This window comes from Bufo bufo, chromosome 1, assembly GCF_905171765.1.
Source record: "Bufo bufo chromosome 1, aBufBuf1.1, whole genome shotgun sequence".
In the NCBI taxonomy this organism is placed as follows: Eukaryota; Metazoa; Chordata; class Amphibia; order Anura; family Bufonidae; genus Bufo; species Bufo bufo.
In genome coordinates, this window is record NC_053389.1 from 266,081,450 (window position 1) to 266,097,658 (window position 16,209).

A 16,209-nucleotide genomic window follows, 5' to 3' on the forward strand; every position below is an offset into this window, starting at 1 on the left:
CTGCTGTGATTTATTCAGATTTTATAGTGGGAGCGATCCCTTCCCGTGCAAGCGAATTTACAAGGTGGTGAGCTGTCTTTCTTCTATATCGAGCATCACTGTGCTGAGTCTGAGCTGCAGGAAGAAAGTCTCCGTCCCTCCCACCCCTGATGCTGACAGAAGTTGATTTTTAACTTCACTTTTTCAATCCCTGTCGGCTGAGGAGAGGGAGAGGGCGTGGCCTAACCAGATCGTGGCGTAGCTTAGCGGGACCTAAAAGTTGGTTTTTAACTTCATTTTTTCAATTCCTGTCGGCTGAGGAGTGGTGGGGGCATGGCCTAACTGGATCAGGGCGTGTCCTTTTGAGCAGCTCACTCTAAGACAGCAGCACTGTGCTGTCTAAGCGTGAGCTGCAGTGAGAAAGTCACCCTCCCTCCCACCTCTGCAGCTGACAGAAGTTTATTTTTAACTTCATTTTTTCAATCCATGTCGGCTGAGAAGTGGGCGGGGGTGTTGCCTAACCGAATCGGGGGAGAGGCTTAGCGGCACCTAGAAGTTGATTTTTAACTTCATTTTTTCAATTCCTGTTGGCTGAGGAGTGGTAGTGGACATGGCCTAACTGGATCAGGGGTATGTCCTTTTGAGCAGCTCACTCTAAGACAGCAGCACTGTGCTGTCTAAGTGTGAGCTGCAGGGAGAAAGTCACCCTCCCTCCCACCTGTGCAGCTCACAGAAGTTGATTTTTAGCTTAATTTTTTCAATCCCCATCGGCTGAGGAGTGGGTGGGGGCATTGCCTAACAGAATCGGGGGCGTGGCTTAGCGGGACCTAGAAGTTGATTTTTTACTTCATTTTTTCAATCTGTCGAGTGAGGAGTGGGAGGGGGCGTGGCCTAACATGAGAAAATTCGGGTTTGGTGTGAATCGAATTTTTCCTGAAATTCGGATCGAATTCCACTTCGTCAACTTCGATTCGCTCATCTCTACCATATAGACATCTAACATTACCTTACATACATATACACAGTTAAGTCACATTATTAGGAGCACCAGCTAATATCCAGAGTAACTGCCATGTACAGCACAGAGACCAGCTAGACTGGTTGGGAGTGACTCAATAAGGTCCTGGTAGGTTGTCACAGGTATCTGGGGCCATACTGCCTGCAGTGCATCCCACAGCTGCTGAGAGTGCATGGGGGAAGATCCATAGAATAAACACAATGATCGAGGTGGTCCCACAGATGCTCAATTGAGTTGGAATCTGGGGAACTAAGGGCCAGGGTAGTACTTGAAAGTTTTTGGTCATGCTCTTACAACTAATGTTGGACTTTTCTAGCCGTGTGACATGTTGCACTGTCTTGCTGGAAGATCCCATCTGCCCCAAGGAGGACAATCAGCATGTATGGGTGTGTACGTGATCCGAAAAGATGGATGCATACCCAAATTGTTTGAGAGTGCCTTCCATATTGATGCGTGGGCCAGATAATGCCACAAAACATTCCCTAGACCAAAACACTTCCACCATCAGCTTGTGTTCCTCCAGCAGTGGTTGCAGGGTGTTTGTTCTCTGATGTTTCTCGCCTGAAATGCCAACATCCATTAGTTTGATGAAGCAGAAAGTGTGACTCATCAGAGAAAGCAAACCTTTGTCAATCAGTGGAGGTCTAATTCTGATACTGCCACGAAAATTGAAGCCTTTTTTGTGCCACCACAACTTCTTTAGCAGAGGTGCGTTGATCATCCGTCTGCTTCGGAGCCCCATTCATAGTAAAAGTTCGGTGAACTGTTGTTTTATACAAATCCTCCTGGTTCATTTTGGATATGAGCTGCTCCACTGTTGCATGTCAGTCCACCTTCACACACCTTCGCACATCATGGTGCACACCAGTTTCCATATCGCTTATTCACAATGGTGCCATTTGTCCACTCTTGATTATTTCACAATCAGTACGAGAATAGCTCACAAACTGTGAGTGCAGTTTCAGAAATACTGGAACTCTTGGCCCAAAAGCCAATAATCAGCCCTTTTTGACATATATGCAGACAGCCTATCACACACCTTATATGCTCATCAAGCCAGCACACAACACATGACGCCCTTTATGAGCTATGCTATGGACTTCAAAAGTAGGAATTGGTCATAATAATGTGACTTGACTGTGTATAACTTTACTACACATGCATGCATATGTAATGGAACTAAACAGGCTCACTAGAGCACTGCAGCCTCTTCAAACAGCTGATTGGCAGGGTTTCGGAAGTCAGAACCTCACTGAACACATATTGATTACCTATACTGAGGTTAGATCATCAATATTCTATTCCTGCGAAACCATTTAACTGATTTTCAAAGATACAAAGACCTATAATTACCTCTCACATTTACCTACCAACCTTTATTATACTTTTTAATTTATTTATCTAGCTATACATTTTTATTCTGTCTTTAGCTTTGTATTATCATGTTGTATGCCTCATGCACACGACCGTATGTATTTTTCGGTCTGCAAAAAACTGATCCGCAAAAAATACGGATGATATCCATGTGCATTCCGTATTTTGCGGAACGTAACAGCTGGCCCCTAATAGAACAGTACTATCCTTGTCCGTAATGCGGACAAGAATAGGACATGTTCTATTTTTTTGCGGAACAGAAATGCGGAAATGAAATGCACACGGAGTACCTTCAGTTTTTTTTGCAGACCCATTGAAATGAATAGTTACGTATACGGTCCGCAAAAAAACCTGAATGGACACAGAAAGAAAATACGTTTGTGTGCAAGACGCCTAAATTAAAGGACCCCCCCCCCCTCCCCGCGGGCTCCCCAGAGAACCTCTTCAAGTGTATTGTTTGATTTCTACTTATTTACTATTGTTTGTTATCTTGTTTTGTGTGCTGTTTATTATATTAATAATCTGAACTTGCCTTTTTTCATCAAATGATTGTATAACCTATGATATGAAACCAAATATTTTGAATTACAATTTAACAAGATGTGATTATTTATTCACCTCTCCCCAACCACTCCAGGGATTTAAGTATGTGACTAAGGAACATGAATGCTGTGGAACCTGTAGGAGGGCCGTGTGTGAACAGGAGGTGATCTCCAGAAGGAGAGGAGACGTTGGGGGATCAGACAATGACAAGCGCTACTATAGTGTAAGGAACAATACTGACATATATCCATTTCTTTTATATTTTTTTATTCATAAGACTTTAATTTTATTTTTACATTTTCTTTAGGTATTGTTTGGTTTAGAAAATCAATTTTTGGGCAATCTAGAAGGAAATTCTGAGTTAAAGGTGGTGCCCATTTAGGACCCTCATCTGTTAGCCAGAGCAGAGAGTGGCTATAAAGGCCTGTCCGTTCATTACAAAGGCAGCCCTTTCATTTCCATAGGAGCTGTGTTATACTTTCTTTCCCCTATGATGGTACTAATTAAGCAATTTCTTCCAAGGTTATCCCACAAATGATAGCTGATTGCTGGGTTTTTCGCCAGCAGCACTATAAGTGACTTCCAATCTGCATCTAAAACTATTGTAGTTTGAATACACCTCCTTTTCACTGATGGTTTCAAAGACACAGGCTTCTGTGCCTTTCTGTGTCTATCATGCTCTAAAAAAGGCAATCCAATAACTGCAATACATATGGGTTTCTGAAATTTAAATACTGATGACCTATCCTTCGGATAGATCATCAGTATCTGATCGGTGGGGGTCCAACACCCGGAACCACCACTGATTAGCTGTTTGAGAAGGCACCGGATCTCCTGTGAGTTCCGGGGCCTTCTCTGTGCTCACCAAGCACAGCTCTGTACATACAGTCCTGATCAAAAAGCAGGCTGTTTTTCAGCTGATCCAAATTTTAGGACCACATGCCTTTAAAAGGCCAAATCTGTGCAAAGATGTGGATTCATTGTCATTTTCTGTCAGGTAGTCACACGTTGTGATGGCAAAGGCAAAAAAACTCGCATGACAAGCAGATCCCACCTGAGATGATTTCTACGCGCCACAGTGGAGGGGGCGCCATAATGGTCTGGGGTGCTTTTTCCTTTAGTGGAACAATGGAGCTTAAGGAAGTGCAGGGGCGTCCAGATGTTGCAGAGAGCATTCCTCATGACTGAGGGCCCTCGTCTGTGTGGTAACGACTGGGTTTTTTAACAGGACAATGCTACAGTACACAATGCCCGCAGGACAAGGGACTTCTTCCAGGAGAATAACATCACTCTTTTGGCCCATCCTGCGTGTTCTCCTGATCTAAATCCAATTGAGAACCTTTGGGGATGGATGGCAAGGGAAGTTTACAAAAATGGACAACAGTTCCAGACAGTAGATGGCCTTCGTGCGGCCATCTTCACCACTTGGAGAAATGTTCCCACTCACCTCATGGAAACACTTACATCAAGCATGCCGAAACAAATTTTTGAAGTGATAAACAATAACGGCGGAGCTACTCATTACTGAGTTCATGTTTGGAAGTTGGATTTCTGTTTTGGGGGGGTTTAGTTTTTATTTGGAGGTGTGGTCCTAAACTTTTGATCAGCTAAAAAACAGCCTGTTTCAGTTTATTCGTTGTTTTCATTAAATTGAATGCTCAAAAAATGTTTTGTCTCACTCCCATTTCTTCTTATTGCATGTTGAAGCTCTACTTGAAACCTTGTTAAGATCCAGCCATGCTAAATATTATTTTTTGCCATTTTTCAAGTGGTCTTAAACTTTTGATCAGGACTGTATCATATATGGTATCACAGCTCAGCCCCATTTACTTCTATGGGACTGAGCTGCAACTAGGCCATGTGACCGATAAATGTGTCGTCATTGGTTCAGGAAAAGCTGAGAGAAGGCCGCAGCTCTACTGCGAGCCCCGATGCCTTCTCTAACAACTGATCAGTAGGGGTCCCAGGTGTTGGCCCCCATTGATCAGATACTGATAACTCATCATGAGGATAGGTCATCAGTATTTTAGTTTCGGAAAAACCCTAAGCTTTGGAAAAGGGCAGTCCTGTAACTAACGATGTAGACTAGTTGTGTACTTAGGTTTAGGAACTTATTTTATTTCCATTGTTTTCAACCTTACGCACAACTGTTGATCTTTTTGGGTCATTACAGGTTGGTGCGAGGTGGACATCTCCTTATGATCCTTGTATCATTAATGAATGCGCCCAAGTGAATGGAGAAGTCTTCACACTGCAGAGAAACATCACCTGCTCTGACATAGAGACCAAGAAATGTCCTACAGGCTTTGAGCTGAGCTGCACACATAGTTCAGAATGCTGTCCTGTCTGCCAATGTGGTAAGAACCTGTTTCATCAGATAACATAGTGGTATGATTTCATGTAGCCCTTGGAAGAGGGCCTTATAGAATTTTTCTCACTTAGAGAACACCTTTTCATAAGCCCTATTAGAATATATGAATGTCATAGAGGGACCCCTGGAACCTACAACTGCGGAATATAGGTGGCTTGTACTCTGGCTAATGTCATTCATTTTAATAGCTGGCATGTAATACTACATTTTACATGCAGCAAATGTATGGCTGATGGCAAGTTTCACCAAAATTTTTAAGCATTCTATAAGGAAATTCTGAGTTAATAAAGTTGGTGCCCATTCTAGGACCATCACCTGTTAGCCAGAACAAAGCAATGATGCCAATGAACCACTGTGGGTTTCAAAAGTCAGACCTGCACTTTATTCAGATCAGAGGTTGTCAAATTTCATTAAATATCGCTTATGGGCTTGTGCAAAGGGTACTATGCTGGCTAGGACTAAGAACTTTGGTTTGAAAAGCGTCAGATAAAAATATGGTTTTATTCATTATCATTTGGAAATAAAATTGCAAGTTTTGTCAGTTTGGGCATTGTGCTGTATTTCTTGTTTAGTTTATGTTAATTTCTGCTGCGCGCTGTCATGTGGGGAGTGATTGTACAAGTGTGATGAGCTGACAAATGTACGGCACAGTGGTGCCTAGAAGAGAATGGACAACTCCTCCAACTGTTTCAAATCAGGTAGTAGGGAGCAAATATCTTCCTAATGCTTTGATTTATATCCAAGAGAACAGGAAGGGTTAGGGTCTAAGGCACAAGGCCATATTACAGATCCGTATTGTATGGATCTGTAATATGGGTCTCAGACAACTATTGGGCCAAACTGTACCTTTGTGTATTTGCAGTTTGATAAGGCACACATGCATTGTTAAAGGATCACTGACTTTTCATAAAACTTTTGATATGTCATAGAGAACTATCAAAAGTTTTGATGGGTAGGGGTCCGAGTGCTGAGACCAAAACGATTGCCAGAGAGAGGAGAAAGAAGCGCTCGCATTTCCCCTCTCGATGCAGTAGAGAAAGCAAGACTGTCTCCATGTAGCCCTTGGAAGAGGGCTTTATAGAATTTTTCTCACTGAGAGAACACCTTTCCATGAGCCCTATTAGTCTATAGGCCCTCGATTCTCCTCCAGCGAGGAGAGAGAGCCAGCTAAGAAAGCTCTAGGGATTAGTGGGGGTCTCAGCACTCAGACCCCCACAGATCAAAACCCTTGATATGTCTCTTTGACATATCAAAAGTTTTCTGAAAACTCAGTGACCCTTTAAGAAAGTATTCTCCCTTTAGCATGCAAGCATACCTTGCATCCTGGAAGCACTGTTGTCTATGGCTACGAAACAATAGGGACCTCATGTACCACCATACAAGGGCCCATAAGGTGAATGGCTAATTCTAGATGATGTTGTTTTATTCTGTTCTTTTATGATAACAGATTTTTATATTTAATTATTGTGGTATTCATTTTATAGAACCTATTCCTGGCTGCCTCCTAAATGGAACTATCATTGGGGTAAGTACAGAAAAGGGCTATTTTAGATGTCACATATTCCCTGCTGTCATATTGTTACATAAGGATGCATACAGTGTATGTCAATATATTACCTGAAACAAAATGGGATCAGATATGAAAATCTCCAAGGAAACAAAAATGACTAGTTAGAATTTTTAGGAACAATTTATTTTTCAGGAAACATTTCCCTTTCACAGTTTTTCAACTCTCAACATTTAGGTCTAATTTCCTAGATTGCCCTTCATCCTCCAGATTTACATTATATATTAAACTCCAAAAACATTACGGCTGCTGCCAAAATGCAGATGGTGTAACTATTTCCTGGAGTTGGATAGAAATTAATTTTTCTTTTTTTTAAACTAAAAATAAGGTGCTGTGCTTAATAGCACAGATCAAGGGAGTAATTAAGATTGGCAGCAGATGTTTCGTTGCTAGGGATGGCAGTATTTTTCCCTGGAGACGGGTTATCTCAGGTGGCTTTAAATGTGCAAGCGATTACTCAGAATTTACTGTGTCCCTTTCGCTGTGTGATTGCACATCCCTCTCACCAGTGTTGTGCTTATAACGTCGATCTAGCCATAGGAATACTGAAAACAGAAGTCGCCAAGTGTTATTCTCAAAGATCACGCACTCTCTGGTATACCTACTACCTTTATGTAAAATAGCGTGAGCATCACAGACTAGTTTAGGTAGAAGAAGACACTACAATCTGCTGGATCCATCACATGAAAAAACACATTGACATATAATTGGGTCACGAGTTCTGTGACGGTGTCCATACATCAACAGGAAAATAGCCTTTAATTCAGTAGTGAACATAGCTTCAGAGGATGATCAATTCTGATCACTCATGATCATGGTCTTCAAAATGATAAGTAAATCAAGTGATTTATTAGCATTGGTGTATAAAGTATTGCTATACTGTGCTCACATAATAGTGCCCCCAAAATACTGCTTTACAGTGCCCACATAAAACTTACAAACAGTTTTCACATAATACTGACATACCTAGCCCATATTATACATGCAGCAAGCCTCAGGGGAGGAGCAGAGCGGATGGTAGTGGTGGTTGTGGACCTGAGATGGGTAGTAGTACTCACAGTCCATGGTGGTAGTTCTCACTTGGGCCAAGCACAGTGAATAGAAGGCACACCCTTTCTTCCCCAGGGCACTCCCTGACTTTCTGGGGCTCCTGCCTGATAATAGTTGGGGTGCCCATGATGTGAGGTGATGAATTCAATAATCAGCCTCGTTAGTTGCAATATATAAAGTCTATCTTTACAGAATTGATGATGAGAATAGTAGTACATATAGCAGCAAAAGGCACAATTCCAAAGTATATCACAGTATGACTACATTGACGACCGTAGTGTTGTGCAGTCCACAAATTGCGGATCCGCAAAACACAAATGCAACCTCGTGTGCGTTCCTCAATTTGCGCACCGCACATGGCCGGCACCATGATAGAAATGCCTATTCTTGTCCGCAATTATGGACAAGAGTAGGACATGCTCTATTTTTTTGGCGAAACGGATACAGACCCATTCATACGGTCGTGTGAATGTAACCTAAAGTAGCAAAGGGCACGGTTACAAAGTATATCACAGTATTGTCTCTTCTCAATAGCTGTGTATGGGCAGCAACAATGGTAATAGTAGGGGACCACACTGGCACAGTGGTTAGCACTGGTGCCTTGCAGTGCTGGTGTCCTGAGTTTAAAGTTTATATGATTTCCCAGTGTTTTTGTGGGTTTCTTCTGGGTACTGCAGTTTCCTCCCACACAAACTGATAGGAAACTTAGACTGTGAGTTCATTGGAGACAGCAGTTGATGATAATATCTGTAAAGCGCTGTGGAATATGTCAGCGCTATATAAGTGAATTAAGTAGCGCTCCCTGACTCTCCTTCTAAAACCACTTTGCAGTCTCTATTCTTTTCTTGTTAACCCCGGGCTAAAGGGTGTAGAATTTAGATCTGGATGGCCAGTCCGTCTCAAAGTGTATTTTGTTATTCCCATTCCAGGATTGCCTATAGTTGAAAGTCATTACACCAGGGAGCCAAAATTGCAGAGAACCTAATTTATATCAAACAAACATGTTCCCATAAGTATCCATGCTGCAAGTTTTAACCCCTTAAAGCAAATTACGCACATGTAAGTCACTTGTGGAGTATAATTAGCGCAGAATGTTGCACATGGATGTCGTTGTGGTTGTATGGGCAAGGGAACTTTGGCTGCTCGATCACCACAGGAGCATCAGAGATAACTCCAATTTTGGTAATTTAAAGTGGCGTCATCTTTATTCAGGTTGGGATTGCTGCTCAATTTAATTTTAGAATAACCATGGCACTCCCGTAGTACTGTATATGTAATCAAATCAGAACATCTTTATTTTCCATTCAGCTCAAACAACATATGAAGACCAACATTTCAGTCTTGTGCCAGACCTTGTTCACGGTCTAGTCAACAGGAGAAATGTTTGTTACAGACAGACTTACATCACACTGTAGGAAGTGTGGAGGAGGTTCTCAAGTCACTCTTCTGAATGGACTTTGATTTACAATCCATATTCTTGCCACGTCTTATTGCTCCAAGAATTGGATTCACTGTGTAAGGCTTCTTTCACATTTGTACTAAAAACAGCCTGCTGGAGTTCATCATATACGGCATAGTCAGATACTGCCTTTACCCGCCAGAGCCCATTGAATATACAGTAAAATGCAAAAAATGCTGTGTGACTAAAGAGAACATCTCCAGGTGCTGTGGCCAAACCCTGCTCCATATAGAAAACATCCCTGTAGCATCCTCCATTTTATTCACAATGGCCAACAGTTACTAATGTGGTTGTGACTAGAATTTGGGGTAAAATTTGCTATAATTTGGTGCATACTGCTTAATGCCAAATCAAGTTTCCAAACTATTTATGCCTATTTTATGCCCAACACAATAATCCACTGTGCCTTTACGCAGCGAGAGGGGTGTGGGATAGGATAAAGATGATAATTTGCAATGACTGAATAAATTCTATAATTTTTATGCTTCAGCCTGAAAAAACTTTAATGATTGATGAATGTTCCTCCTGTGAATGCAGTGTTACCAGTGGGCTCATTACAAGCTATAAACTTTCCTGTAGACGGGTCCGCTGTGAGCCATGTCCAGAGGTCAGTTGTTATACTTAATATCTTGTTTATATGAATTTAGACATTTTTAGGAAATCAGGTCATACTTTTTTGGTTTGTTCTTTCTTTATAGAATACAGTTTTACAGAAGACCAGTGATCGTGTTGTGGTAAATGTGTACTGACAGCCTGTCCTGTCACCATGAAGAATGGTAATCGTGTCACTGTAGAGGTGAGTTTTAAAGGGCAGCTATACTATGGACAATCCTTAAAAATAGTTTACCCATGGCACACATCCTGCCTATTATACCTGCTTGATATGCCTGATCAATGCCAAACATATATGCTTAACGAAGTGTGAGCGTACACCAACTTCACCTTGCTTCACTGAAACTTGGTTGATGCACCCTAGAGAAGTTATCCCACAAATAGTATTACTATGTAATGAATAATTATTGCAATATACATATAATAAAATATAGTTTTTTATGTACATTATATTATCCTATCTGGTAGCGCCCTCTGCTGTTCATCCTTATGGTCCACCTTATCCTGCATTCAGATGTGGACTAACATGCTTAATAGCTTCCCTGCTCCCTTCCCCTCCCCTCAGTGCTGACATAGCTGTCTCATAGAGAAGCAGGTGAAGAGACACAGATACCGTTTATTCAGCCATCCTTACTTCTAAATTAATAGAAATATATATTTATATCTCTCTTTAGTCAGAGGAGAAGGAAATTGGATGGGGGTATTACACATCACATGTATTTCTGGGGTTATATGTGAGGGACTGTTTGCATGCAGGGGAGGAAGTTAAAGAGGACCTTTCATCGGTCCAAACATTGTAAGATAACTATCAGGCTGTGTAGAGCGGCTTCCCGGGATCTCACTGCACTTACTATTATTCCGGGGCGCTGCTCCGTTCTCCCGCTATGTCCCTATGTCCCCTGGTATTTTCGCTGACTTGGTAACACTGGGAGGAGCCCTTTTTCTCCTGGGCGTCTCTTCTCCAGGCTGAGAATTGTTTTTTTTTTCTCCAGGCTGTAGCGCTGTCCACTCGCAGCGCAGAGCTCAGAGAGGACGCCCCAGGAAAAAAAGGGCAGACTCCTCCCAGTGTTACCAAGTCAGCAAAAATACCAGGGGACATAGCGGGGGAGAACGGAGCAGCGCCCTGGAATAATAGTAAGTGCAGTGAAATCCCGGGGCGCCACTCTACACAGCCTGATAGTTATCTTACAATGTTTGGACAGATGAAAGGTCCTCTTTAACAAAGTGCTTGATGAGCTGCCACCAATGCACAGAAAGGAAAGAAAGTGTTTCAGATAAGTGAGTAAAAGAGTTTTAAAAAGAGTTTAAAATTTGTGGGATAACCCCTTTTAGATCCAAAGTCTATGAATTTATATACTCATCTACAGTAGAATTGTCTCAGTCATGGTGTCTTAGAATTTGACTCTTATCTTCCAAAGATTAGCACTTCCGGTCTGCTAATAGCTAAAAAGCTAAAACTGGCCCTTCACATTAAAAAGTCAGCTGAGCATCAGCAATCATTTGGTATTCCCTTATATCTGTCCCTTAATTTTCAAACGGTAGGTTATAAGAAGTGAAAGCAGATCAAAAGGAATAAAAGGTAACTGTAGGATCAGACTGCACAGAGTCTATAGTCTATAACCATATAGACACATAGGTTCTCATGAGTTGTAGACACAGACAATGGGACATTTTGCTTCACTAGCTGCAAGTAAGCACACCTTATCTACTGCACATTGTATAATAATGTCCTGTCCTTTCAGCCCAATGAAACTTTACGAGATGGCTGTAACTCTTACACCTGCAAAGTAAATGAGCAAGGTGGCCTAATGTTGGTTACTAGCAAGACTACATGCCCTGATTTTAGTCGAGAAAAATGTCTGGCCGATGGGGTAAGTGCTTATAAAGTCATAACCAAATAAATACTTATTGATTGGGGCAGGGTTCTCTCTATTTGTCTAATTGTCAGAAGTTTTGTCTTTCCTGATCTTTCACAACTTTCATCCTTACGTTTCCATCGATCAGATCCTGCAATGCATTTAGTTTAAAAGGAGGAAAGGAGAGGGAATTTAGGGACTGTGTGGGGAGATTTATCAGGACCAGCAACTGGTCTTGATATCTCCTGCACTGCCGGAGGATGCGCCTAATTTATAACGAGGCTCGGGGTGGAGGGTGACTTTTTTATTACAATTTTTTTAAATTAAATATTTCTTCCAGTTTATGAAAATAGAGTAAATGCATCAGAAATCTGGTGAGTTGCACATTATGGGTTGGCTGGAGGTGTTTGATGCTTGCATACTGGGAAATTGGGTGGTGCGAGGGGGGGGGGGCATATTAAGTTTTGCCATGGGGTCCTCTAAGATCCATTTAGGCCCCTGATGCTGCATTTACATGCAGCCATTAAGCACACAATTGTGGGGAAGGAAGTGTTCCTTCCTGACATTTGCCTGCTTGTTAGTGGGGGTGAAGCACTGCATTTACATGCAGCGATCACCTCCACAGTATGAGGATGAGCCATGGCTACTTCTATGGCTCGTCTTCATACAACTGCATTGCTTCTGGACAGCAGAGTGCTGTTTAGACAGCACAATCTGCTGCCTAGAAACGATCATTTATGTGTCCACAAGAATGATTGTTTCACCCGATGAACAAGCTTTTCGCTCATTCATTGGGTGATCTGCAGCACCTTTAGACGGGCAGATTATCGGGAATGAGCATTCGTAGGCAGTGTAAACCTGCCTAATGGTCGATTTACACGTGCCGATAATAGGGCAGATAATCAAGCGTTCCTATGAAAGCTCGTTCCCAACAATCTGTCCATCTAAAAGTGCAGCCTCTTACCCGAAATGCTCGTTCATCGGGTGAAACTATCGTTAGTGCAGACAAGTAAATTATCATTTCTGCTGCGTAGAAACAATGTAGCAATAGTGATTAGTCATTCTCATACTGTGGAGGTGATCGCTGCATGTAAATGCAGTGCTTCACCTCCACTAAATAAGCAGCCAGTAGTTGGAAGGAAATGTTCCTTTAGAGCATTTTATTTGTAGGCAAAGCTGTGCTGTAATGTAAATCTATACCTTTTTAACACTAAAAATATGTGTTGATCAGTTTCATAAGATATTTTTATAAATGATAACATTATGGCTAACTGCAGTCACCACAAGGGGAAACTTACTATATAATGTTTCTGATATATTCATATTAGTCTATCCTAGCAAGTTGTGGCCCCATAGTACGAACAACAATGGGCACTTGTCCTAGGAAAAGTATAACGATCAGTGGGTGTGGAACTGCTGTGGCGTTATTCTGGCGGCTCCCGGGTAATCAGCCTTTAACCATTATACAGGGATCTAGTCTTCACTGCAGAGAATGCACCAGGGAGCTTCCTCTTTGAATAGTCTCTGTGTGGTTGGTTGCGATGCCACTGGGATCAGAAAAAATTGTGCATAGCACCAATAGAGCAGGAAAACTTGTAGTCAGTAACTGACCAGGGTCAAGGCAGGCATAGTGCGTGCAAATCCATGAAACAGGTCAGAGGTCAGGGAAGGCAGCGAAGGTTTAATATAGTAATCAAGCACAGGTCAGGTCAGGAATTGGACAGAGATCAGTACATGGGCAGACAAATGGAACAGAACATCTTAGCAGGGGCTAGTAGCCTGAAAAACCTATTGCTTAGGCACCCTACCCTAAGGGAAGGTGCCTTAAGTACCCTGAGGTGGCCAGTCATAGGCTTTGGAAGATTATGGTGTGCGTGCTGGACCTGTGAAAGCCAGGGAGCGAGCACATGTACAGTATGCCCTAGTGACAGACAGAAGAAGCCTAGCAGACTTCAACCTGCAGAAGAGGACAGGTACACAGGAGTCCGGGCTAGGCCCGCTACTGGAGGGTAGAAGAGTGCCCGCAAGTCCAGGCTGCTGGACAGTAGGATCAGCCAGTTATGTGGAATGGCACCCATGCCAGCACAGAGAAGCAGGCACTAGCCACCAACATAACAACAGGAAATCTTGGAGCTTGGATGTTTTCTGCCTCCTGTGGAGTAGGAGAAAAGCAAGATGTGACCATGTGACATGTTTCTCCTTCTCCTTGCTACTCCCTATAGTGATACTACTGAATATTTAAACAGCATTAATTATATTGTATGTAATGTATGCTGCTTTAAGTGTGTATATAATTCTTATCTTTATATATGTTTTCTCTTGTAGGGTAAAATCAAACAACTTGATGATTCTTGCTGTGAAACCTGTGAGTAAAATACATTGTATTTATCCTGCTTAAATCTTTCCGTCTATTATCTCCTAAATAAAATTGACTGACTCGTCCAAAAAAAAAATCGCAGAACTTTTGGATGTGCTAGAATCAAATTTTTGGGGGGAAATTTGTTTTTCTTTTAGAATGAATTTCCTTATCTCTATCTATCTACCTTTCTGTCTGTCTGATAATCTATCTCGTATCTATTCTACACACCTCAACATTGCAACAAACTGCACAAGCTGTAAAGTTGTGCAAATCGAGGAAGTAGGACAGATAGTCAAATTTTAAGCATCTAGCTCCAATCTGTGGCATGTGGAAGGGGCATAAAAGCCAGAATAAAAGCAGTGTTTTTTTAGCCACAAGAAACCTCAAAAATCAAGTCATGTGAGATGATTGCGTGATGCCTGTCGTTTGTTAACGTGCCAGCTACCGCCACTTGTCACAAACTGAAAGGGACAGAATTTCAATTGAGAGACCTTGATTTATCACTCCTGTAGATCGCTTTGTGCCTAGGCTGAGATGTCAGCACTGTTCAACATAGTGCATCCTGGTGGTTTGGAGGATAACAATAAAGTGGAATTACAGCAGTGAACCTCTGCATTTATGGATAATCTGAATAGAAGAATGGTACATAGTGATCCACTCTGTACTGTAGGTGAAATTGGATGTTACATCCCAAACCTATGGCAGCAAACAGTGTCTACATAAACCATCAGAAGGTGTTTGTGCAACATTAGGCTACAAGCCATATGTACTGTACAGCTACAGGTTTTGCACTGACAGTATACCAGAGCTCTCAAAGGGTATTATGGTGCACAGCAGGATGGCCATAGGGGCTGGAAGGGAGGTCTATCCTCTTCAACAATGAGTCCCGCTTTTGTATCAGATGCAATGATAGCTGGAAATTGGTCTGGAGACCAATGTCCAATGCCATAAAGAGGCCTTCACAAGGGAACATCACATTGGTCCTACTGCTGGTAATATCGTGGAGTGTCATAATGTAACCAGACCCCTCTAGCCTTCACTTCAAGTGCACTATCAACTCAGCGTTACATTGATTTGGTCGTAAAACTGTAGCAGTCAAGAGGGACACTACCACTCCTACATTTCTATTGCTAGCCTGTTTGCCACCATTGCATTGATTTGCACAACCAACTCGTCATTTTTTATATGCAAAAACTGGTATTTTCATGTAATGTCCCTGGTTGTCCAGCAGATGGCAATGTACCTGGCAGAAATCTTTAGTCGGAATGGAACTTACCATTCCATTCTCCCCCTTTTGGGCAGAAGTGATCTAGTCCCACTTCCTACCAAGGGAGGGGTTGCAGGAAGCTGTAGAGAGAGAGTTGAGAGTTGGAGCAAGAGAGTGAAGCAGCATGGTGTGGTGAGGGAGTGTTTTTCTCTCACTGCTGCAGGAGCTTTGAGAAACTAGCTCAGAGAGTAGCTGATTCCTGATATATATAAAATGACTTAGTACCTCTGAGAGGGAAAACAAAGCCAAAGACACTCTACTCAGCAAAACAGGTCACAGGATACCTTACTCTCAAAAGAAACAGTAACTGAAGCTGATAGGAACCAGACTAAAGCCAGAGATCAGCACAGCAGAGAGAGATAGAGAGAGAGAGAGAGAGAGACAGAGAGAGAAAGCAAAGTATTCAAGTCTACCTGCCAGTTTACCCTTAGCCTGCTGGAGCCAAGAGAAAGACCAAGTATTATTTGGATGACACAAGTTTATTGCAAGTTTATTCAAGTAAAACCATTGAACTTTACCAAGTCTGGACTTTACTTACTCCACCAACTACAACTCCTTTGTTCCTATGGAGCCTAACCCCGGGGAGCAACAGTATCCAGGTAGGAGTGGTGAGACTTAAACTACTAAAGCTGCATCACCACTCTGCATTCCTAAATACCGGGACCTGATTGACCCTTGGGGCAGCCCATTGCAGAATCATTGGTATAGCCATTTCTCAAGTGTCTAAGGAGCCGTGTCCGAGGAGCCAGGTGAC

At 42.2% G+C, this 16,209-nt stretch overlaps 1 protein-coding gene across 1 annotated transcript in view; it reads left to right on the plus strand.

Annotated features, from left to right (window-relative positions):
• The window catches only part of VWF (von Willebrand factor), a 214,419-nt gene that overhangs the window by 195,977 nt on the left and 2,233 nt on the right, over positions 1-16,209 (plus strand). Inside the window, exons 44-50 of the mRNA XM_040439200.1 lie at positions 3,009-3,137; positions 5,088-5,271; positions 6,770-6,810; positions 9,852-9,968; positions 10,060-10,157; positions 11,716-11,844; positions 14,155-14,194. Coding sequence (XP_040295134.1) covers positions 3,009-3,137; positions 5,088-5,271; positions 6,770-6,810; positions 9,852-9,968; positions 10,060-10,110 — 522 coding nt within the window. The 3' untranslated portion in view covers positions 10,111-10,157; positions 11,716-11,844; positions 14,155-14,194. The remainder of the gene's footprint in view (positions 1-3,008; positions 3,138-5,087; positions 5,272-6,769; positions 6,811-9,851; positions 9,969-10,059; positions 10,158-11,715; positions 11,845-14,154; positions 14,195-16,209) is intronic.